This window comes from Prunus dulcis, chromosome 4, assembly GCF_902201215.1.
Source record: "Prunus dulcis chromosome 4, ALMONDv2, whole genome shotgun sequence".
NCBI classification, from domain to species: Eukaryota; Viridiplantae; Streptophyta; class Magnoliopsida; order Rosales; family Rosaceae; genus Prunus; species Prunus dulcis.
In genome coordinates, this window is record NC_047653.1 from 2,024,999 (window position 1) to 2,047,933 (window position 22,935).

Below are 22,935 nucleotides of genomic sequence, written 5' to 3' on the forward strand. Positions count from 1 at the left end.
TTGCCAATATCATAGGCGCGAATTACGCCACTACCCTTCTTTTCTTTGTTAGCCAGTTGGAACTTTCGCAGCCAGTTGAGACTTGAGACGCTTTTCCATTCAATAGCATGGAATTTTACTCCGACATTAACATTGTGTTTGTATGCAATTTACAAAGAAGTTTCCATGCAAACCTCAAACAACATTTATTTTTATTTTTATTAGGGGTAACATAAATAACAATGAAAGCATCTTTACAATGAATAATACTGTCTACTTAATATAGCAACAACATTTTGAGCTTTCAAATAACATTTTGGATGGACGTATTCGAGATGTATTGGACTCAAATGTACCATATTTTCAAATACATTTAATCTTTTTTTTTTTTTGAGAAATTCTATGATTGCATTCATAATTCAGCCAAAAAAGCCACTAGCCACAAAGGGCCAATACAAACTAGCCACAAAAGGGCCATTACAATAATGGAGCGGTCTAATATCAAAATTAAGAAAATCAGGTATGTCTCCACCAACGATTAGGCAAGATCGAAGAAACTCTGGTATAAGCATCCCAACTAAGATTGCAAACTTAGAATAATAAAAAAAAAAGGATAAAGCTTGAAAAAACCAAGCCATAACAATACAAATAAAACTCTCACCAAGGAGAGATGAAAAGCTCTCACAAAGGAAATATGAAAAACTCTCACAAAGGAGAGGTGAAAACTATATAGAGAACCCAAAGAGTCTCTGCAACTTATTCCAAACATAAAGAAATTGCAAAAAAGATAGTGGTGGAGATCCGACGCCGAAATGCAGGTGAAAATCCGACGCTGAGCCGCAACCGCCAATAATGGTTGGATGAAAATCATAACAAAACTAAGACAAATAGGAAAAACCCTTTGTCTTTGAAAATGGGGGAAGAGGTGAAAGGGGAAGAGAGGAAGAGAAGAGAGGAGAGAGGAGAAGGGCGAAGAACAATGATTTCTTCCCCCCTCAAAAGTGAAAAAGGCTCTAAGAGTGTTTTTTGGGAGAAAGGGGGCTAGGGTTTTTACCAGTCAAATACATTCAATCTAATATGGTTATTGTTTTTTATGTAAATTTAGCTTTGTAGTCAAATTCAAATCATTTCTTTCAAATTCCTCCATTAAAGGGAATCCTTAGTTTCGTAATTAAGAATTTAGATTGTGTTATTGTGCTTATATTCACAATTATGTAATTCTATAATTTATATAATTATTTTATAATATAGTGAGAAAAATATAATAAAAATTTAAAATGTAGATAGTTTCCTCTATGGGGTTGATGAGAAAAAATAGGGCTTCTCATTCCATTTTCATAATTAAATAATAACATTTGCAATATTTGCTATTTTTGAAAACTTAGGTAATATCATACGCGTGAGCATGACAATCCGCAAAGCGTGAGTGGTTGCGTGGCACTCGAATCTAAAGGACATGGTCCGCAATAATGAAATCAAATCTCCAAACCCAATTCGTAATTCCTAGTCCGAGTAGGAAAACGAAAGCAAAAACCCCAAAAACCACCAACCAGAAAATTAGAACGAGTCCTTAACCTACGCACCCCCCAAAAACCCATACCCAATGTAAACCTGCGCCACCACATTCTTCACGATCCGTGGCTTTGAGGACGACAAAAGAGAAAAAAAAATAAAAGAAGAAGAAAAAGTTATAAAAGAAAAGTCGCATCGCGAGAACTTTCTCAGAAGCCTTCACATTGATAACGATCCAAAGCCCCCTCCATCTCTCTCTCCGCGCTCAAGTTCCTTAGAATTTCTTGGTCGTTTCGCTGAGAATGCGATTGCAATTGCCCGGATCCAAGCTTTTGTTTCTAAATTTGGAGCATAATCGGACTGAGTCTGCTTAGGGTTTTCAAAGAGGTTCAAGAGTCGAGAAGCTAGGGCTAGGGTTAGGGTGTCAGTATGTTGCAGGCGGAGGACAGCTCGAATTGGAATCAGCTACCGGCCGCCTATGGATTCGCCGGCGTGGATCTCGACGATGAGGGTATGTCGATGGATGTAGACACGCTCTTAGGCCTTATCGCTGAAGAATCCCCGGTAATTTCCGCACTCCTGTCTTGGAAAAGGGTTTAACTTCTTTGCAATTTTTGTGATACTTCGTTGCACAGTGGGTGGTGCAAATCTCATGTGCTTCTTGGAGTTCTTGTGCAACCTTAAGTTTGAGCTTGGAAACACTTAAATGCAATTCTAGTGGAAACACTTAAATTCAGCTGGTTATTCGTGAAAATTCATGCCGGTGTTGATAAGAATGATCAATTTTTTCTCTTTAATTACTAGCCGAAGGGGTAGTATGGTATAGTAACTAACTGGAAGCACCAAAGGGGTTTATGAGTATATTGGCATGTCAAATGTTGTTGTAGAAAAATTTCCACATGCCTTTCTTGTTTTTGTTTATTGCTACATCTAGCTGAAACTTACAGACGTCTTCCTTTTTAGCCTTATGGTTAGCACTTTCTTTTTTCTCTTAAAGCTGACATTTGGAGTACCAACTGCAGAGTCGTCCACAGAATTATTCCTTGGAAAATCAATTGCAAGCTGAAGCAGTTTCCGATGCTCAGCTCCAAAGTGGTAAATCATTTTGTGCTGACTTTTTTGTTTATTTAATGTATATTTGTTTCTGCCATCTATGAAATGCTTTTCTCGGCGTTCTTTTGTAGTAGAATATTGTTGTCTTCTATAATGTTGTGGTATTCTGGAAGGTATATTACAAACATCTACATTTGACTACCATTTGATTACTTGTTTAACTGGTGATTTTGTTAGGATTTCAAGCGTTGAAAGAAGAACCACCAATTGAAACTGATTTAATGGGTCCAGGCTCATGGCATACTCCATACAGCTTAGAAGCTTCAGATTCTGGGGCAGGGGGTCCAGACGGCTCTTTTGAATCTGCAGGGAACCGTGCAATGAGTTTTGATTACAAAGAGATGGAACCATCAGCACACACCGGTTCTCCTGGGCATGCCTACTCTACAAGTCTTAAAGACTGGAATTCCTTGTTTCCAGGCAATGAGGCTTGCTTTGCAGTTTCACAGCCCACATGTAGTACGGCATCTAGTTTTGCTGAAGGGCATGCTAACCACATTTTGTACCACGGAGATCCCAATGTCCTGCAGGAGAAAGCTGACGTGGCAGGGAAAGTTGATTCTGAATGTATGTTAATCTTTCATCTGGGTTATAAACTGGACCAAGGAATCACATTTTTGTTATGTTTGAAGGTTTAATATAGATAATTGCATGTGCACTTTGTATTGTTTTTAAAATTTGAGGTGGAAGCACTAATTATGTCTTCTGATGATTGATTGCAGATGCTTCACAATGCCTTGGTATTGAGAACATGGATCTAAGTTACAGAACCTATGGCAATTTGGGGGAGAATACCAGAGAAACCCAAGGACCTTCAGAAAATAATTCCTGCACATCTATGGAAACTACTCTATGTCAAAATTCTGATGTTTTCAGTGACCATTACCCAGCTTTGTGTGGGATGAGCTTAGATAATACGTTTTTGGCGGATACCTTAATGCATCATAGTCCTACTAGTTATTATTTTCCGAGTAATGAAGAAATGATGGCTAATGTGAAGGATGAATCAGGGGAGTTTCCAACTGATAGTTCATGTTCAAGTAGTAAGATGAATTTAAATGGTCAGGAGGGAATAACTGGTAAATCTGCTTTCCAGCCATCAATGATTGATGTTTTAGATGTGAAGGAGTGGAATTTTGGGTATGATAATTGTTTACCAGCAATCAGTGGAAATTCTTCATTCGATGCTGACTCTTTTCCTGCTGACAACAAGTCGTCAATCGAGCCTCTGCGTTCTACTCAGACATATATATCAAGCAAAATGGAACCCATTGGCGTGAAGGATGAAATGATCGATGAGTTAGTTGCACCTAGTAGTGTTATGTGCCATCCCTATCGAGCCATGGATGAAGCTGTCAGTAGACAGTCTTCTTTCAGTGCTGATGATCACTTTTTTGACAAAGACTCAAAGCTTTCTGGTTTTGGTATATCAACTCAGAATCTTGGTAACCCAGTGGATCATAAAGAAGACATGATTGTGTCATATAAAGGAGCTTGTCATTTTCAAGATAATATGAATGGAAGTTCTACATCCCCCATTGATGGTCCATCTATGAATTCAAATGCCTTGGAACGTTATTTGCCAGTTGCTCAGCCATTCACTTCAAGCAAGAATCAGGCTTACGTTAAGGACGAACATGAGGATAAAGTAACTCATTCTAAGAGCATGCATCTTTCGAAAGTCAGCCCTGAATCAATTCATAGTAACTTCTCTGACAAGTCTCCTGCAGAAGATGACTTTGATGTACGCATCATTGAAAATATCAGTCATCCTGCACCCTCAAATCGCTCTCCAGTGGTTATCAATACAAGTTACCATGCGCCCTTGAATCACTTTCCAGCACTTGGAAATACCCTCGTTAATTCACAACAATTGGCACCTAGTGATCATTACACAGAAGTGGGAGGCATGAGATGCAAGGCAAGAGATGAGCAATTGATTTTGAGAGTAGCATTGCAGGTTAGCTCTTTTAGTTTGGAACTTTATTGCCTCTCAGTGGTTTTTGGAAATATGCTGTCTGCATGAAATACTGAAAAGCTCTTATTAATATTGTTTTTTTGATTTCATTATTTTTATATGCTAAACATATTTTTTATGGTGTCATATTGGATTCTCTTTCTTGGGTGCATTGTTTATATGTTGTCCTAGTTGAGATTGGGATATATCTGGGATTTATTATTTTCAACTTCTGTGCTGCGTATGTTCGAGATATGTTCATCCATTAGAATTCTATTAGTTACATTTTGGCGCAAGGGTTTTTTTGTCTTTCTTTTCAAAATGCTATCATGCCACCCAGATTTCTATTGGGTGACATAATATTTCTTTGGTGCTTGTTTTAGTAAGAAAATGTAAAAGCGCTTATGGACGTTACTAAAACTTGAGATCTAAAACCTTGGTGGGACAAATTTTGTGATGCATTGCAGGACCTTTCACAGCCGAAGTCGGAAGCTATTCCACCAGATGGACTTTTAGCAGTTCCTCTTTTACGACATCAGGTTTTGAATTGTACCCTCTTTTTAACTTTCATTGTAGATAAATATTGTTTGCAACCCCCAAAAAATGGCAATTGGGTGGGTCCAATGGGAATCTAGTGTGGTATTGTGATTATCAACTAAAATAAACTCGGATACAAGTACTTTGGAGTGGTTATTTCCTTGTTTCAAGGTGTAGAAAATGGTTTTCCGGTTGTGTTCCAATAGACAGGCAGAAAGCTTATTTATGTATATCGAGTTGCACATGTTTTCTAAAATAATGGCAAGTTATCAAGCGGTTCATGTTGTGGAATCAAAATCTTCTACCTGAAATTAGAAGTCGGGTTTCCTCAGCTTCCACTTGGGTTTTGGCTTGTCTGTTTAATGTTCATGATTTTTTAAAAGTCATAACTGGTTGGTTATATGGAACTGTGATTAATTTGGAATTTTCTCTTTCAAGGAGTCTACTTCCTTGTGCCTACTATCCCTCTCTTTTAAAATTGTAACCAGTGCCTTTTTGTTTTAGACTACTGCTTTGCGTATATTTGTGTATCGGTGAATGCACTAAATGGGGCATTTAAGTTTTAACTCGTATCCTGGACAGAGAATTGCATTGTCATGGATGGTTCAAAAGGAGACAGCTAGTTTGCACTGTTCGGGAGGAATTCTTGCGGATGATCAGGTCTGTACTATTTAGTTTTTATTAGCTAACACAACTTCATCTGACAAGGACTTGTGCCAAATATTCTCAAGCGTTAATATACTCATCCTTTTGCAGGGATTGGGAAAAACAATATCGACAATTGCACTTATACTTAAGGAAAGGCCTCCTTCTTATGGGGCCTGTCAAGATGTTAAAAAGCGCGAGCTGGAAACTCTTGATTTGGACAATGATGATGATATGCCTTCTGAGATTGTTGGACGGAAGCAACATGCTGATGCCCGTGAAGTTATCCCAAATGGAATTCAAAAGAAGAGCATGAAACCTATGGTACAGGCAAAGGGAAGGCCAGCGGCTGGAACACTTGTTGTTTGTCCTACAAGTGTCCTCCGCCAGTGGGCTGAGGAGTTGCATAATAAGGTAACTGGAAAAGCTAATATCTCTGTGCTAGTTTACCATGGAAGCAACCGAACGAAGGATCCTTGTGAGCTGGCTAAGTTTGATGTTGTCCTCACAACATATTCAATTGTTAGCATGGAGGTCCCAAAGCAGCCTCTTGTTGATGAAGATGATGAGGAGAAAGTGAAGCCAGAAGAGAATGATATTCCACATGTGGGTTTCTCATCCAGTAAGAAAAGGAAATATCCTCAAGGTTCTGCTAATAAATGTTCAAAGGGTAAAAAGGGAGTAGAGAGTGCAATGCTTGAGTCTGTTGCACGCCCTCTTGCTAAGGTTGGATGGTTTAGGGTTGTCCTGGATGAGGCTCAGAGTATTAAGAATCACAGAACTCAAGTAGCTAGGGCCTGTTGGGGTCTGCGTGCAAAACGCAGGTGGTGCTTATCAGGGACTCCTATCCAGAATGCGATTGATGACCTTTATAGCTACTTTAGATTTCTCAAATATGATCCTTATGCCGTATACAAGTCATTTTGCTCTACAATTAAGGTCCCAATTAGTAAGAATCCAGCAAAAGGGTACAGAAAACTACAAGCTGTTTTGAAGACAATTATGTTACGCCGCACAAAAGGTGTGATAAAATATAATATTTCTGCTATTTGAATCTTTTAATGGTGCTTATTTTGATATTCTGAATTTACTAGTTTTGCTGGTGCCTTTGGAAAATTAGTGTTGTATGTGTTCTAGTCATTCTCATTGACTTTGGCCAATGGTGAACTGTCACTTATTATTCATGCTTATTTTCTAGGATGGTTACAATTTAATAAGCTTTAACTTCTGTGATCTGAAGTGAATTGAAGTATAAAAGGCATTTTGTTTTAGAACTTTTTTTTAAATGAAAAACAAATGTTTATCACTATAATCATTCTATAATATTTGTGAGCTCTCAACTGTAAATTTCTTCCCGCTGGCATTTTTACTGTCAATATCCAATTAATCTACATTGATTTATCACCATCTGATGGCAATTGTTCGTTGTAGGCACACTTCTTGATGGCGAACCTATTATTACTTTACCACCTAAATTTATAGAATTGAAAAGGGTGGAGTTTTCAAAGGAAGAACGAGATTTCTACTCCAGGCTAGAGGCTGATTCACGTGCACAGTTTGAGGTATGTTTTTACTGGGAAAGCCAATTTGGGGTTTGATAGTGGAATTGCTTTATTTTTTTCATTGTGTTCTTTTTCCCCCTTTGAAAGGAAACTTTTAGCTCCTTTTAGTTTTTTTTTAGTTTTTAGTTTTTCAGAGTATGTTTCTTTAAGTTTGTGATATACATGTTTAGTTGCCTTTGGTCATGTTCTCAAATACATATGCTTGCTATGTCAGGAATACGCAGCTGCTGGAACTGTCAAACAAAATTATGTTAACATTTTGTTAATGCTTTTGCGTCTTCGACAAGCTTGTGATCACCCTCTTCTTGTTAGACGGTATGATTCACATTCTTTATGGAGATCTTCCGTTGAGAATGCAAAGAAACTTCCCCGTGACAAACAACTTTCGCTTATGAATTGTTTAGAAGCTTCTTTGGCAATATGCGGCCTCTGCAATGTAAGTGTTTACTTGAACTTTTTTTTTTCCCTTTGATAATTTTCATTGTATATACATAATGATTTTATGTTTACTGAAATGGGTGGATGGCATGTGGCGTAGCATCCATTTTTTCTATCTTCTTCCGAGGTTGTCTTGTTAATGTGCATAATTTATATAGCCCTTTTATGGATATAGTTTTTGTGAGAATTGCACACATGACCAACTGTCCAAATTATGGTGCATTTGTATTGCCTTTATCCCTTGACATTCTTTGGATATATCCCTTTGCTTTAAGCGCTTTGGAAGTTGTCTTATTAATTGTCTGTCAAGTTAGACTTTATGCAGGTTAAGAAATTTGTCTGGCTTTTCTTTTTTGACACCTTGATTTATTTTTTCTCAGGATCCACCTGAAGATGCTGTTGTTTCTGAATGTGGTCATGTCTTCTGTAGCCAGTGCATTTCTGAACATCTTACTGGCGATGACAACCAGTGCCCCAACACAAATTGCAAAGTTAGACTAAATGTTTCTTCAGTGTTTTCAAAAGCCACTTTGAACAGTTCTCTATCTGACCAGCCTAATCCAGATAGCATTGGTTCAGAAGTTTTTGATGCTGTAGAGTCTTTCTATGAGGATCACTCATATAATTCTTCAAAAATTAAGGCAGCACTTGAGGTTCTGTGTGCAATGTGTAAACCGCAGGCTTGTATTTCTGGAAATAGTTGCTTAGATGACCGAGTTGAAAGAAATGCTGGCTGTCCTGAAAATTCTTCTGATATTTGTGTGGTTGAACCATTTGAGGATGTTCCTAATAGACAGAACTTGGATGTGGAGACGTGTTCTAAGAATTCAAATAAGGTAGTTAGAGAAAAAGCAATAGTCTTTTCACAGTGGACAAGGATGCTGGACTTGCTTGAAGCATGCCTTAAAACTTCTTCCATTGAGTATAGAAGACTCGATGGAACAATGTCAGTTGTTGCTAGAGACAAAGCCGTCAAGGATTTTAACACCCTTCCGGAGGTTTGTGGAAATGATAGGATATCTTGATATAAGTTTCAAAGAAATTTTTTAGTTTTAGTTTTTTTCTTTTTAACTTGATAGTTCTGAAGTTTGACCTGGTTTCTTGTAGGTGTCAGTTATGATTATGTCCTTGAAAGCAGCTAGTCTTGGTCTCAACATGGTTGCAGCTTGTCATGTTCTTCTTTTGGATCTTTGGTGGAATCCTACCACAGAAGATCAAGCAATTGATAGAGCACATCGTATTGGGCAGACTCGTCCTGTTACAGTTTTACGGTTGACTGTGAGAGATACTGTTGAAGATCGTATTTTGGCCCTTCAGGTACTTTCCTTCTGTTCTTTATTTTTTCTGTTTTATTTGTAGTTTAGCTTTTCTAACCACTACAGTACAAGCTTGGATAAGCTGAAGTGCAAATGTATTAGACCAATGACCTTAGGTACTACTTGTACATTTTTCGTATGGAGTCATGGACTGGGGAAGAACTAGGTAGCATTTGTTGCTTGTAATGTATCTGAAGCTTCTTTGAGTTGTGCACTGCCATAATGGCATTGGCATTAGAGGAAATAACTTGGGCCAGTAGGGCTTTTCATCTTCATGTGCTTTTTAGTTGGGGAATATGTATTCCTGACAACCTGTAGTTCAGTATGTTTTTCTGAGTATCTATGATATATACATGGATGCCTGCTGTTTGTTACTACATCTTGGTATAGAAAAATTGGCTCGTCTCAGTAAAGCTGGGTGGACAGAAAAGACTATATTTACTTGCTCATTTTGGATCATAATGTTCTGTAGGGCAGTGTTTACATATTTGTTACTTTCATTGTTGGATTTTATATATTTGCTGATTTCTTTGTTGGATTGTACATATTTCTTTGGCTCATGTTTAGAGAAACCAGACATTGAGAAGGAGATGAATGCATTGCATTATCTTATGGAATATATATTCTATTGTTTGGCTGATAACCTCATTTGTGCATTATCCCTTTGTGCAGCAAAAGAAGAGAGAGATGGTGGCCTCTGCGTTTGGAGAGGATGAAACTGGTGGTCGCCAGACTCGTCTGACAGTAGAGGATCTGAAGTACCTGTTTATGATGTGATTAGAGAGTTTTTTTAGGTTGAGCAGATTTTGTTTTGCTAACACAAAAGGTATTGTCAATAGCTTTGTTTTTGGCATTGGCAGCAGCAGAATTGGTAGTTGAAGAAGATTATCTGACCATAGATCTAAAAGGAGTAGCATGGGGCTCTATCAACAAGAAGATTATGTTCATAGTCTGTATAGAATCACATGATCATTTTTTTTTTCCCAAATTTTTTCTCTAGAAATTTCTATTCTTTCCCTGCCCTCGTTTTCTCCATGATATTGTATAGGATGTGAGTAGGAAGTTTAAAGCAATTAAAGATGTGAAGTTCCAGTGAAGATTCTCGTCTTTTTTTTATTTTTATTTTTATTTTTTATAATTGTACATGAGAGGGTATTTACCTCGGTTCGTTTCATAATATTTTCTTTTTGTTTAGTTATGATATACATAATACAAATGTTTGGTTGTGAAAATTTGCTTCTTCTCGTGATCAGTTAGTTCATATCCACGATTAATCCATGGTTTGTGTTGAGCAAATTGGTTTCATGGTCACTAATCACTAATGATGTACGTGCCTGGGTTTGCTGATTTTGGTGGGAGCAATCTCTCTCTCTGCCTCTCCAACTAACTAAACATAATTAAGCAAACTAGTCAAAACGCGCGAGGGTTTCAAACGCAACTTGCAAGACCATATGGTCAGCCACAATTTCCATAGGGGGGTGGTGCTAGTCGGCAAATAATACTCCATGTTCATCATCAGGACAATGCAGGACATGCTACAAACACAATTTCATTTCAATCAAACACAATTTCATTTCAATCAAACACAACTTCAATAGTGACAATTGAAAATAAAACACAAAAATAGTTTTGATTTGAATCTCTGTGATAATTGAAAAATATGATATACCATTTCGGAAAAGAAAAAAAAAGGTAGTAATTTGATGTCATTCAGCTCCTCCTCCTCTGGCATGGCATCTATGATTCAACCAAGAAAGAATATCAGCGCGAACAATATCAACATTTTGATCAGTCTCCCCAAACAGCAAGGAATGCATCATCCCTTCATAAATCTTGATCGTCTTATCCTCACTCTTGGCCTCTTCATACAATGCTCTGCTCACATTCGGATCAGTCACAACATCTGCGCTTCCATGCAACACAATGAACGGAAGACTTACATCGCCCAATCTCTGACTCACATACTCAGTCACTTTGAGCAACTCCACTACCGTCCCCAATCTCGGCTTTCCTCTGTACCTCATCGGATTCATATTCGCTATGATCTTCTTCTCCTCCACCTTCACAGACTTGTACATGAGGTCCGCGGTGGGCACAATGGCCAAGCTGGGAAAGAATCTGGCCACGAACGTCAGAATTTGAGGAATTGGCCACCTGGGTTTCACCTTATCAGAAATTTTACACATGGGTGCCACCAAAATCGCACCTTGAAAAGCTTCCGGCTCCGCGAAGTGGATCAGAAGGCAAATGGCGCCGCCCATGGACTCGCCGTAGAGAAAACAGGGGACGTTTAGAAATTGGGGTTCTTGCTGCTTGACCAGGGTGAAGAAAGCGAGGCAGTCTTGGACCACGAGATGGACGTCGGGGACGAAGGCCCTGAGGCCGTGGGATTGGCCGTGGCCTTCGAGGTCGAGAGCGAAGCAGGCGAAACCCTGTTGGGCGAGGAAAATTGGGGTGGCTTGGAAGGTCCAGCTGATGTCGTTGCCGTAGCCGTGGACCATGAAGATGAGGCCACGTGGAGGGGAGAGGAGGGGCAGCCATTGCCGGGTGAAGAGTTTGAGGCCTCTGGGTGAGGTGTAGAAGGATTTGGAGGCTTTGATGCCTTGGAGATTGTAGTATTCTTGCTCTGGGGTGTTGCCCCAGTAGTGCAGAAGTTGAGTTTGGGTTTGGATTTGGGGTTGGCCCGATTGGGTTTGGGTGGAGAGGAGGCTTTCTTCTTCCTTCATTCTGGGAAGTGGTTGTTTTGTTTGCTGTGCTTCAAGATTTGCGGCTCTCACTTAGAATTGGAAGAAGCTGATGACTCGACCAGATGGATGAAGGATGACTTTTTTGTTGTCTTGATGTTGATGTATTCGAGGTATGTTTGACTCGGTTCACCCAGGTTCTGTGACTCACTCAGATGCTCTCTTTTTTAATCACTATACTATTTTCCTATTTTCTGTTTTTTGTTTTTTGGAAGAATCTTTCTTGTAAATAATAAATAATGTTATTTTTATTTGAACTATAATATTTAAAATAAAATAAAACAAAACTACTTTATTTTTATTTTTATTTGCACTTTAGTCTATAGACACTATGATGATGTCCTTACTCCTTACTAAAAACAAATGTTAGTGGTTGGTTTGGTTAGGATAGGATCATAGGAGCATGTCAATCCTGACTCCCATGAGGATGTTTCTTAATAGGTTGTGGCCTCTGCCGCATGGCTAGATAGATAGATAGATAGATAGATAGAGCTCTCTTTTCCGTAGCTTTAAATTGTTAGCTAGTGTATTGAATTTGTATACATACATACATTTGGGAAAGTTTATCAACTAGCTTTTATTAGTGTAGTTGGGAAGAGATCCAACTTGGAAAAAGAAAAAAGAAACTATCCTTTGCCCTACTAAGAATTAAGCACCAAAAAGAAAGGTATTTTTCTACATTCTATCATCCTGTTAGGTTGAAATTCATCATCCATGAATAGAAGAAAGTAGATCAGATCAGAACCTCAGATTGCACTGTGCCTACTTGTGCAACACTTGCATTGCATGCAGCACCATTAGTTTATTATTATGCTTTTCCTATAATAGGATAGGACTCAGGAGGAGAGGTTTTGCTTTCAGATGAAGATGATGGCCAACTTCTTTGGTTTGTTTCTTCTCTCTGTAGCATCGGAAAACTACTACTTCCTGAACCATTTACACTCAACTGCATTTTGTTGGTCAAATACAATACTAGTTAGTTCTCTATCATTCTCTCCCTCTCCCCAACACCCGCCGAGAGCACAAATTCTTCAACAAATAAGGAAGAGAATTGACCCCAAACGGCTACTTACTGGGATATAATATTCAGCCTCAATTCCGCAAGGATATAACTTGTAAAACCTCTTACCTAGAAAAAGAAAAAAGAAACAAAAGAAAAGAGAAGAAGAACGATAAAGGAAGTTAAAGAAAAAGCACAGTTCAAAGTGATTGGAGCAAGTTAAATAAAAAGCACACAGTTCAAAGTGATTGGCACTAAGGCAATGATGCTAGTATTGAAAAGGGAAAAAGGGAAACGATAAGAATACAAAATAATTACTGCACTATGACCACGAGAACATTCTTAGAATGCTAAAAGGTAAGGCTGAAAATGAATACATGGAAGTTGTTTTGGATGATATGAGTCTCCCATAGATTCTGCATCTTTTAGGTCTTAGAAATAATAATTTTAAAGCATTTTCTCTGACACATTTGTACCTAACATCTGGGGTTATCCAAGTAGTTTGAGTATTGATGCCAATGTTAGGCAGGCTAATCCGAATTTCGACAATTCTATTTTGCTTTTGAAAGTGGCACCGGGTCTTGCAAAAGAACTTTCAAAGTTCTCCCATTATATTGTCTGGTCTCTGGTCTGGTAAAATTATTAGAAGCTACAATCTAGTAGGCCCCTGATGGCATTTTGATTAAGAAACTGGAAGGGATTCACTAATAGGAGTAGGGCTTACGTATGCAAAAATTTCTTCTTAAGCTACTATGGAAATGGAGTAAAACAACAGTAAGAGCCGGATGAGACAACAGGAAAGTGACATAGCATGCAACTAATCCATTAATGTACATAACATCTGCATATTTTGTTCATCTCATCAACAGTTAATGTTTCAGTAAATTGGATGTCACTTGATTGCATGGCACCAGGATGATCATGGAGTTTAAGCAATCTTCTTAAGTAGAACCATCTCTTATCAAATCCCTGTATCATCATGCAGTTGATAATTCTCACACCAACCAACTAGAAAAGGTAATGTTCTTGTTTCTTTTATGTAAATCTATTTCCATAGGTTCAAGTAGATGTCCTAGAAAAAGAATTTGATGTAAGCAAGAATGACATGCGCTTGAATGGGAGGCCTATCAGAATCTACAATCTGGTCAATGAAGAGCTTTATGCAAAGTATACCCCATATGATACTGTGCCCTTTCGTGCTCCATAATACTCAGATATGAAGTGTAAGCTTTTTGTAGTGTAATGTGCCCTTTCCCCTAAAAAGAAGAGCACCAAAGTCTCCCACACCCCCATTAAGTGTAAGCTTTTTGTAGTGTGAACCGAAACACATGTGGGCAACACTAGATGAATAGATTAAACACAGTTTATGTTTAAGATATAGTATACATTATTCATCTAATGATAAATCATATGGTCAAAAGCTAGCTATAATAAATTCTAATGCACCCCTTCCTCCCTTCTAAGATATAGTCAACTCAGCTAGCTTCTGGATGAACAATGGTATAGGTCTCTCTGTAGAGACTTTAACTGCCCATGGTGCTCGATGACATCGTTTTTTATGGTTAAGAAAGATTCTAAATATGTTTACATGTAAATCACGTGAGATTGCCTTTTCTCCCTTCAACCAATAAGATTGGATGGTTCCTTCTCTACAAGCAGGTAACACAAGGGCAATTGACAGATTATATTGGTTGCCTTATTGTAGTAGATGAGTGGCCTAAGCACTTGTTATTTTGTTTATTCTTTTTGAAACATGTAATGTACTTTTTCTTAGTCTTTAGTGTATTTGATCGATCCATCGGGCATTTGTGCTTATAGAAGTCTCATTTAATTATCATGAATTCTTTACCTAAAGAATTTAACATAAATATATGTAGATAGTCTCCTATACTTTTTTATATATTATAGCTTCCAATAAAAGGGTACTAGAATTAAAGTAGTATAGAGGAGAGAGTGAAATTATAAGCAAGAATATAGTCTAGTGGTTGTTTTTTTCTATTAGTTGCAAGGCGAACAGGTGTATACTTATGTTATGAGATTGGTTGAATAGGCTTGCGTTAGTTGTCTGTTAGAGTGTAGATAATTCATTTCTACAGTACTACTACTAGTAGCCTCGACAGGTTTGCATTCTCCTATAGTCATTGGAGGTAGAAAGAAATCCTGTTTGCATTATCAATAATTAGTGCAGAAGATCTAGACAACTTAATAGACTATAAGTAAAATACTGGACAAGTTTCGGTAGTGCAGAATATCCTCTATATCACTTTGTGGGTTGTAGTGCGTTAAATTTGACACCAAGTTTTTTAATTTGTAAAGTTAATTTCAAACCTGTAGGTTGTTAATTGTTATCCGCAATTAGTGCGCTTTATCTCAACTTTGATCAGGTCGTTGATGTATATCACTTGTTACTTTACCTAACAGAGTCAGAAAGACAGAAAGAAGACACAGCAAGCTGGAGCCTTTATGCATTTGATGACTTGGTGATGATCGTCGGTAAAAAAGAGCAACACGTAAAGTATGAAGGGTTTCTCATTTATGAAAAGCTGGTGCCCCTTCTTTGTGTATATTGCTGGCAAAACTCATGAATTTTAGCACTGAATGCATATACACCGAATGTGCGCCTTAATATGTACATGTATTGATGCATGCTTTTTTGAGATATTAATTAGTTGGATGCTGATCAGTCTAATCCTCACGAGCATAACACAGATTTGCACTTCTCTTTATCTGCATTGACTAAACTCCTGCTTTGTGGCAATGAGACGCATAAAAAGGGAGACGAGGAAAATAGTTTCCGAAAGAAGTAGGTGGACATCTATTGGCCAATACAGATTAAGTTGGAGGTAGAGAGCCCAGAGGGATGTGGCAAATCCTTTGCCAGGGATATATTTTCTGGTGCCAAAAAAGATGACTCCCATGTGGGACTGGAAATAATATGCTTTTAGATAGAATAGAATTGTGCTTACAGTACTAATCTTCTGTCATATTAGCTAGATTTGTAGTAAAGATAAAACTGCCTGAAGCATCTCGAATCGTACTGAGTGAACCCTGCAAATTAGCAGTTCAGGCAACAACATATCTCAGAAGCAGATGGTGAGAATTTCAAAAATTACAAATTAAAATTTGAATTAGATTGCTAATTGAATAACTAAGAGATGATTTCCATCTCATTTTTCAAATAATAAAGTTGGAATCCAAGTCATTGTTCAACCCCACTAACTTAATTGGTTGTTTCTTTCATTCCTTTCACCACTTTGGCTTCATCAGATTCAAGAGTCATTACGCACAAGGTTCGCCACAAAACTCCATCTGTCTCCTTTGTGATGATGGGATTCTGAAGAGCAGTAGTTGCCTTTTCCTATTTTATTTTGAAGAACACCACTAAGTTGGAATATATACCACAATGCCTTTTCCACTTTGTGATATAATCATTGACTAGCAAGAACATGATCTATCTGATATGTATTATGCACCAAGAGATTGCCACGAGCTCTGTCTTGGTTTATCCCTTTTCAATCATGAACATGAACATGTACCCTTTTTTTGTTGCTATTAGACTCTGTAACAGTAGATTCGACATCAAAACATTGTACCTTAGTTAAGGATAACGATTCCCCAGGTTTAGTTATTAATTACTTTGGTTTTCCACATGTCTGCTAATTAAGCGTAGCTAATACTACTGGTTTTTTTTTTCTTTGTAGATTATTACTGCAGAAACTTTAACGATATTAATCAGTTCCTTCTATTTATGCTCTAATTCTTTATATTAGATGATCTTTTATGAATATGGAATTTTATCCAATCCAACTGCTGTCGCTAATTTGGTTCTTAGCAAATTAAAAAAAATATTTAAGTACGTATTTATTGACCTTTTACTGGGTCGTTTGTTTTCCCTTTTGTGCTCTTGGATGTATTATATATGCTAGTTGCTGTGGAAGAGCTGACTACTAGTCTACTTCCACAATGTAAAGTTATTAGCACACCCCTTTTGAATAATTAAATGATAAATACAAATCCAAGAGGAATAGTCAAATTTACTTAATCAACATCATAAGACATTGATGGAATACCGATAGAGTTAATGTTATTGTCGATAATATAATATCCTATCATGCATTATAAGGTATACAATTTGAGCTCTCTTTAGTAATTCGTTGTCAATTAGTTTTGAGTTGGACTGTTCAATCCACACGTAACCAAAGCAAATATTACCATTCAGAGACTCTTTTAAGATCTTCCCATACTGGCTCAGATTTTATGATGCGGGGGATGATACTGGGGGTAGAAATATTACCATTCAGAGACTTTTAAGATCTTCCCATACTGGCTCAGATGTGGGGGATGATACTAGGAGTAGAAATATTACCATTCAGAGACTTTTATGATCTTCCCATACTGGCTCAGATTTTATGATGTGGGGGATGATACTAGGAGTAGAATCTAGACATCAGGTTTCTGAATCATAGATTTTTTGTTTTTTCTGAGTACTCATTCAGTCATCACCAACCCACACTAGACAATGGAGGTACCACTTATCACACTTGCTCATGCATGAATAGCCTAGAAGCTGAGCTTGCGTAATTAACCCGAGTCAGATGCCAATGTCACATTTGTCATCTTCATAAAGTATTACATTGCCACGTAGGACTCTTCTTCCATATCTACTTTTTTTCTTTCTTTGAATTTCATACATCCTCGTATGGTTTAGTGGATGCTCTAGTATTAGTCCCCGTTGAGTATAAATAGACATGTTGGATTTGCTTATGTTTCATCCTTGTTTTGTGGTAGCTGTCTCCAGCTAGTAATATTGTTTGGTGTCTGTTTTTGTACTTCCCATCCAATATGAATTTTGTACCAAAAGCGACAGCTTTCTTCGTCTTGGCCCTTATTGCTCTGCAGTTTGTGGAGCCTGTTTTGGGTTCTAGAAAGAAACGGTCTAATAGTGAGAAATTGATCAACTTATTGGGGACTCAGGACCTTGTGACCAACTTGCCTGGCCAGCCTGCTGTAGACTTCAAGCACTATGCTGGCTATGTCACAGTGAACCAAACAAATGGAAGGGCTCTCTTTTACTGGTTTTATGAGGCTGCTACCAACCCAGATGCAAAACCTCTGGTGTTGTGGCTTAATGGAGGTGAGCACTGACGAGCAATATATATAAAACTACATATATGGTCATAAATACGTGTAAATGTATGGTTCGTATTTGTCCATAAACATTGCAAGCCAGGACTTCCACCTTCCCTCTGCTAATGCCTCAATCATGGTTGTTTATGAACCTCACTGGGAGGTGATGTTTGGCTGGAACCAATTAATTAATTTGATTACAAGTTGTTGGGTTCTAAATCATCTTAGCAGGGAAAACTTTTCATCAGCTTCTTGCAATTATCTTTTTAGCCATCTAGATATATTCCATGCTGATATATAGGTATATATATCCATCTTTTGACCAAATCTGTATTTATCTATATACCAAACACATAATCATATATGCGTGGAAGAGGAAGCAAGCACAGGTTCCTTGATATCTTCATGTTTCCTTATCTTTAGACAGTGCGTCACCCAATATTTAAACAGTTTAGTTTCTGTTAATAAACAATTATAAAGCTTTTATTAGAGTATATGGGGGTTAATTATCCTATTGTACTTATTCTAGTGGAGGTCATCTTTTCGTCCTTTCCAACTCATCCAAAGAATTTTCTATGACACTTAATAATCCCCATTTGGCACTTTTGCTTCATGTTATCTGCTGAGGTGACAAGATGCTTTATGTTTCAGGTCCTGGGTGCTCTTCTGTGGGATATGGAGCTACCCAAGAGATTGGTCCATTCATAGTGGACACTGATGGACATGGAATTAGATTTAATAACTACTCATGGAATAAAGGTATTGGGTACTTGACTATCAAATCAGTTATGCAAACTTTGCTCTGCTTTATGCTTAAACATCTCATTTGCTTCTTTAATTGCTTGCACCTGCTGATATACTATCTGTATGGTGCTCCCTTTATTTTGAATTTATGATAATAAAAATTCACCAATTTGTAGTAATATATTTGGATATCTCTCATGATGCAGAGGCCAACATGTTATTCTTGGAATCTCCGGTTGGGGTTGGCTTCTCGTACTCCAATACAACTTCTGATTATGAGAATCTTGGAGATGTCTTTACAGGTCAGTTACTTAAAAGTTGAGTGCTTTATATTCTCTACAAACGGTATTACTATTTCCAATGATTAAACAAGTATTACTGCTTTATGTTATTTTCAAACATATGGTTAAGATTTTTTTTCTTTTTTTCTTTTTGATCTTGTGGTGAGGCTAATGATACCGTTAGAAGATTTTGATCTGGTTTTTCTACTTAATTCAGCGAATGATGCGTATAATTTCCTGCATAAGTGGTTTCTCAAATTCCCATCATACAGAACAAGGACCTTTTACATTGCAGGGGAGAGCTATGCAGGTAAGTCAGCCTCAGTCCCTCATCCTTTTTTTATCATGTGCTCTCCAATCGAATTTCTTTTGTATACCCAAAATTCTTCTCTTTCTTGTTAACAGGAAAATATGTTCCGGAGCTAGCCGAGGTCATTTATGACAAGAACAAAGATACTTCCCTCCATATTGATCTCAAGGGTATCCTGGTATGGTCCTTTGGGAAACAACAAATAGGATCTATCTGATCTGTTTCTGTTCATCATACATATATATTATTTTGGTTAAATTATTTTCTTCTATTTGATGTACAGTTGGGTAATCCTGAAACATCTGATGCTGAGGACTGGAGGGGTCTGGTGGATTATGCTTGGAGCCATGCTGTGGTATCAGATGAAACTCACAAAATAATACGCGAAAGCTGTGATTTCGACAGAAATGATACTTGGAGTAACAAAGATTGTACTCTAGCTGTGGATGAAGTGTTAAAACAGTATAAGGAGATAGATATCTATAGCCTCTACACCTCAGTCTGCATTGGTGATACAGCAAGCTCAGATGATGGTTCAATGCAAGTCATGATGAAGCGCACATCTACCATGGTGAGTGAGAGAAGATTTAAAATTAATATTATGAACCCTTTGTATATAATTTAAGTTTAATTAACATGCAAGTTCATGGCTTATGCTTATCAGATGCCAAGGATTATGGGTGGCTATGACCCGTGTCTCGACGAATATACGAAAACATTTTATAACAGACCAGAAGTGCAAAAGGCCCTCCATGTTAGTGATGGTGTCCGGCTCAAGAACTGGAGCATCTGCAAGTAATTACTGCTGTGTCCTTGGCTTATTTTGGACATATATAGGACTTATATTTCATTTATGTTTGCCAAGATTATTTATTCATTTTAAGACTGTATTCAAGAAAATTTTCAACTAATTTGGTTTTGCAGTAACAAAATATTTGAAGATTGGGCATATTCAAAGCCATCTGTTCTTCCTATATACAAGAAACTCATTGCAGCAGGACTCAGAATATGGGTGTACAGGTAGATGTTCCCTGCCTTAACATCAATGTCAAGTGATGATATTATTATAATGGAAATGAAATATAAATTAAAACCCGCCTTTATGGTTTTTTTTTTTTTTTTTTTTTTTTTTTTTTTTTTTTTTTTTTTTTTTTGTGGATGGCTCAGTGGAGACACAGATGGAAGAGTTCCTGTGCTTTCCACCAGATACAGCTTAAGTGCTCTGGGACTGCCTATTAATAAGGCATGGAGTCCTTGGTACCACCAGAAGCAGGTAACTAGTTACTACCACCAACCAAGCCTTCAAAATTGAAGTTTAAGTTAATAATTAAAACTAGTATAATGATAGCTTAAATGTCCATTTTCTATTAATTTTGTGAATTATGATAAGTATATGGCAGGTCAGTGGTTGGTTTCAAGAATATAAAGGTCTTACATTTGCCACATTTAGAGGAGCTGGGCATGCAGTTCCCTGCTTCAAACCAAGCAACTCACTGGCTTTATTCACGTCTTTTCTTCTTGGGGAATCTCTGCCTTCGGCTCGAACATGATTAATTAAGTCAGTTCTGCTGATAATCAAGGAGATCCTATATATATTAATATAGATGTAGGGCTCAAAAAGATTTACCAATTTGCTAAGCTATACATGTAGCAGAAGACTATATATATAGCCTAACTATATATAGAGAATAAAATATGTTCGTTTACAGATGAAGAGAGTAAAACCCTTTAATTTTCTGTGTAAAATAAGGCCCTTGTTCGTTGCCAAGAAAAAGAGCATTGAATGGCCACCTTTCTCTTGTACTGTTGTTGTTGGTAATCTTGAAAGAACTGATCTTGTAATTGCTAATTGTGTTTGATTGGCTCATATGGCATCATGGCATGGTGCCTTTTCGAGGAATGTAGCTCATGGATTTCATCCTCTTAAGGCAATCATTTTTGTCGGTGCACAAAGCTTGCGTTGCCAATGCCATACAGGATACAAGCACATGTTTTAGATGGTTAATAAATTTATTAATTCCGTTGCATTTAGACACATTTTGTGACTAACAAGACTTTTATCCCTAATCAAACCCTTTATTAAATAGAAAGTTACTCGGTATATTTAAATATATATTTACTTTCAAAGGAAAGTTTATTAAGGAGAAAAACGAGCCCTTCTTGTTAAATTTCAAAGAGGAGAAAGCGTACGTTCTTCTATCAAACGGGAAGTTCATTCCCAGAAAGTTCAATTCACGAACCAAACAGGCCCTTAGGATTATGGTTCTCATGCGACCTCAACATCATATGTATGTGCTACATATGCCAGTTTCAATAAGCTAGCTTGTATCTATAAGACAATTGTGTTATTGATGGAAAAGAAAATGAATCTCCCCGAAAACAAAAGGCTTATTCAAAATATGACTTTCATGTTTCGGTATGTATTCCAAAATCACACACTAATTATATGTGGAGTTTCTGAAATATATTTTGTTCTATTTCTCAATTAATTAAGTAAAGTGATTACTCACAAAGCTTGATTAATTAGGTAGTAACAGATGTATGATGCCCCGCTTATAACAGAAGTTATTCTGCACATTATGCCACGATTCCTTACTTGGACATGATATAAATATCTCATTCTACTGTGTTGAAACTTACAAAATATAATGTGAAACATGATACTTTTGTAGAATGAACTTGACTTCCATGTATTAGGGCTTTTGAGGGCGGAGATAATGGAAGAAACAAAACCCCGTTACTGTTAGACCTTAGATTAGATTTAAACCCTCAGATTAATCTGCTAAATAATTAAGATTTAGGATAAATAAATAGGCAAAGGACAGGCTTCCATTCCAGCTCATCAAGCGAACGCGACAATTAGGTGAGTGCTTTTGTGATTAGCCAATGGCAGGGCGATACATATGTGCATTGGAATTTTAGAACAAACAAGAAAGAAACATTCCATGCCCAAATGTTTGCCATGTTGACATTTGAAACCTAAAATCTCATCTTGTAATCAACAGCTGATGGTGACATGGAATAATTTTACACGTCATTTGGTGGAAATTATTGCCCTCACTGATTCTCTCCCACATTTCATATCTTCATATGATCAATTATTTTTTGTTTTGCTTCCCAAACTTTGTTAGATTTGGACCACTTGGCTGTCAATGATCTCTACTCTTCTCTCTTTTAAAAAAAAATATCATTTCATAGTTTCTGTCGATTTATAATTAATCTTAAAATTATAACAGTGTTAAAAATATATATATATAATCATATCTTTGTTTCTTGTTGAAGATATAAAATGATATATTTAGTCAGTGATTGATTATAAACAAATGAGAGAAGCCTATGTATTGTAGCCCTAGCTAGTCAAAAGAAAGGGAAGAAACTGACAGAAGCTTCGTGCAAGCTTGTGATATGCATGCATAGCATTAGCCAACGTCATTAGTCTACAGTCAGATTAAGTTATTTCAAAAGTATCCTAAAACAAACTTGAAATTTTATAATGTAAACAATACATCTCACATGACGGGTTTATATCATAATTGAGATGACGGATAATGGGCAGAAGTTGATTATGATTAAGATACACTAAATGACAAACGGAGAAGCCATCACCATAATCACAATAAAATAATTTCAGTTCATACAGTTGCTTGCAAATGTCTTTTGGAGTTGGGTA

General features: G+C 37.2%; 3 protein-coding genes across 4 annotated transcripts; 2 read left to right on the forward strand and 1 right to left on the reverse strand.

Annotated features, from left to right (window-relative positions):
- Positions 1 to 1,414: 1,414 nt before the first annotated feature.
- Positions 1,415 to 10,253, forward strand: LOC117624047 (helicase-like transcription factor CHR28). Its single transcript, XM_034355169.1, has 12 exons — positions 1,415 to 2,055; positions 2,514 to 2,586; positions 2,782 to 3,171; positions 3,327 to 4,564; positions 5,029 to 5,100; positions 5,681 to 5,758; positions 5,855 to 6,764; positions 7,175 to 7,305; positions 7,520 to 7,741; positions 8,124 to 8,741; positions 8,851 to 9,060; positions 9,732 to 10,253. The coding sequence occupies exons 1-12, from the start codon at positions 1,921 to 1,923 to the stop codon at positions 9,834 to 9,836; spliced, it is 4,182 nt and encodes a 1,393-aa protein (XP_034211060.1). The 5' UTR covers positions 1,415 to 1,920; the 3' UTR covers positions 9,837 to 10,253.
- A 421-nt stretch (positions 10,254 to 10,674) lies between these two features.
- On the reverse strand, positions 10,675 to 11,908 carry LOC117625532 (caffeoylshikimate esterase). The gene has a single exon (XM_034357076.1). It carries the CDS (start codon positions 11,783 to 11,785, stop codon positions 10,766 to 10,768), a length of 1,020 nt encoding a protein of 339 aa, XP_034212967.1. The 5' UTR covers positions 11,786 to 11,908; the 3' UTR covers positions 10,675 to 10,765.
- Positions 11,909 to 17,537: 5,629 nt separating this feature from the next.
- LOC117624719 (serine carboxypeptidase-like 31) lies at positions 17,538 to 21,157 on the forward strand. Of its 2 annotated transcripts, none has more exons than XM_034356137.1 (10): positions 17,538 to 17,937; positions 18,582 to 18,689; positions 18,881 to 18,976; positions 19,173 to 19,265; positions 19,361 to 19,443; positions 19,549 to 19,836; positions 19,930 to 20,060; positions 20,190 to 20,285; positions 20,433 to 20,538; positions 20,656 to 21,157. In XM_034356137.1, the coding sequence occupies exons 1-10, from the start codon at positions 17,646 to 17,648 to the stop codon at positions 20,689 to 20,691; spliced, it is 1,329 nt and encodes a 442-aa protein (XP_034212028.1). In that variant the 5' UTR covers positions 17,538 to 17,645; the 3' UTR covers positions 20,692 to 21,157. The 2 variants fall into 2 exon arrangements, with proteins under 2 accessions (XP_034212028.1, XP_034212027.1); XM_034356136.1 differs by having other exon boundaries at positions 17,540 to 17,937; positions 20,666 to 21,157.
- The last annotated feature ends 1,778 nt before the right edge of the window (positions 21,158 to 22,935 follow it).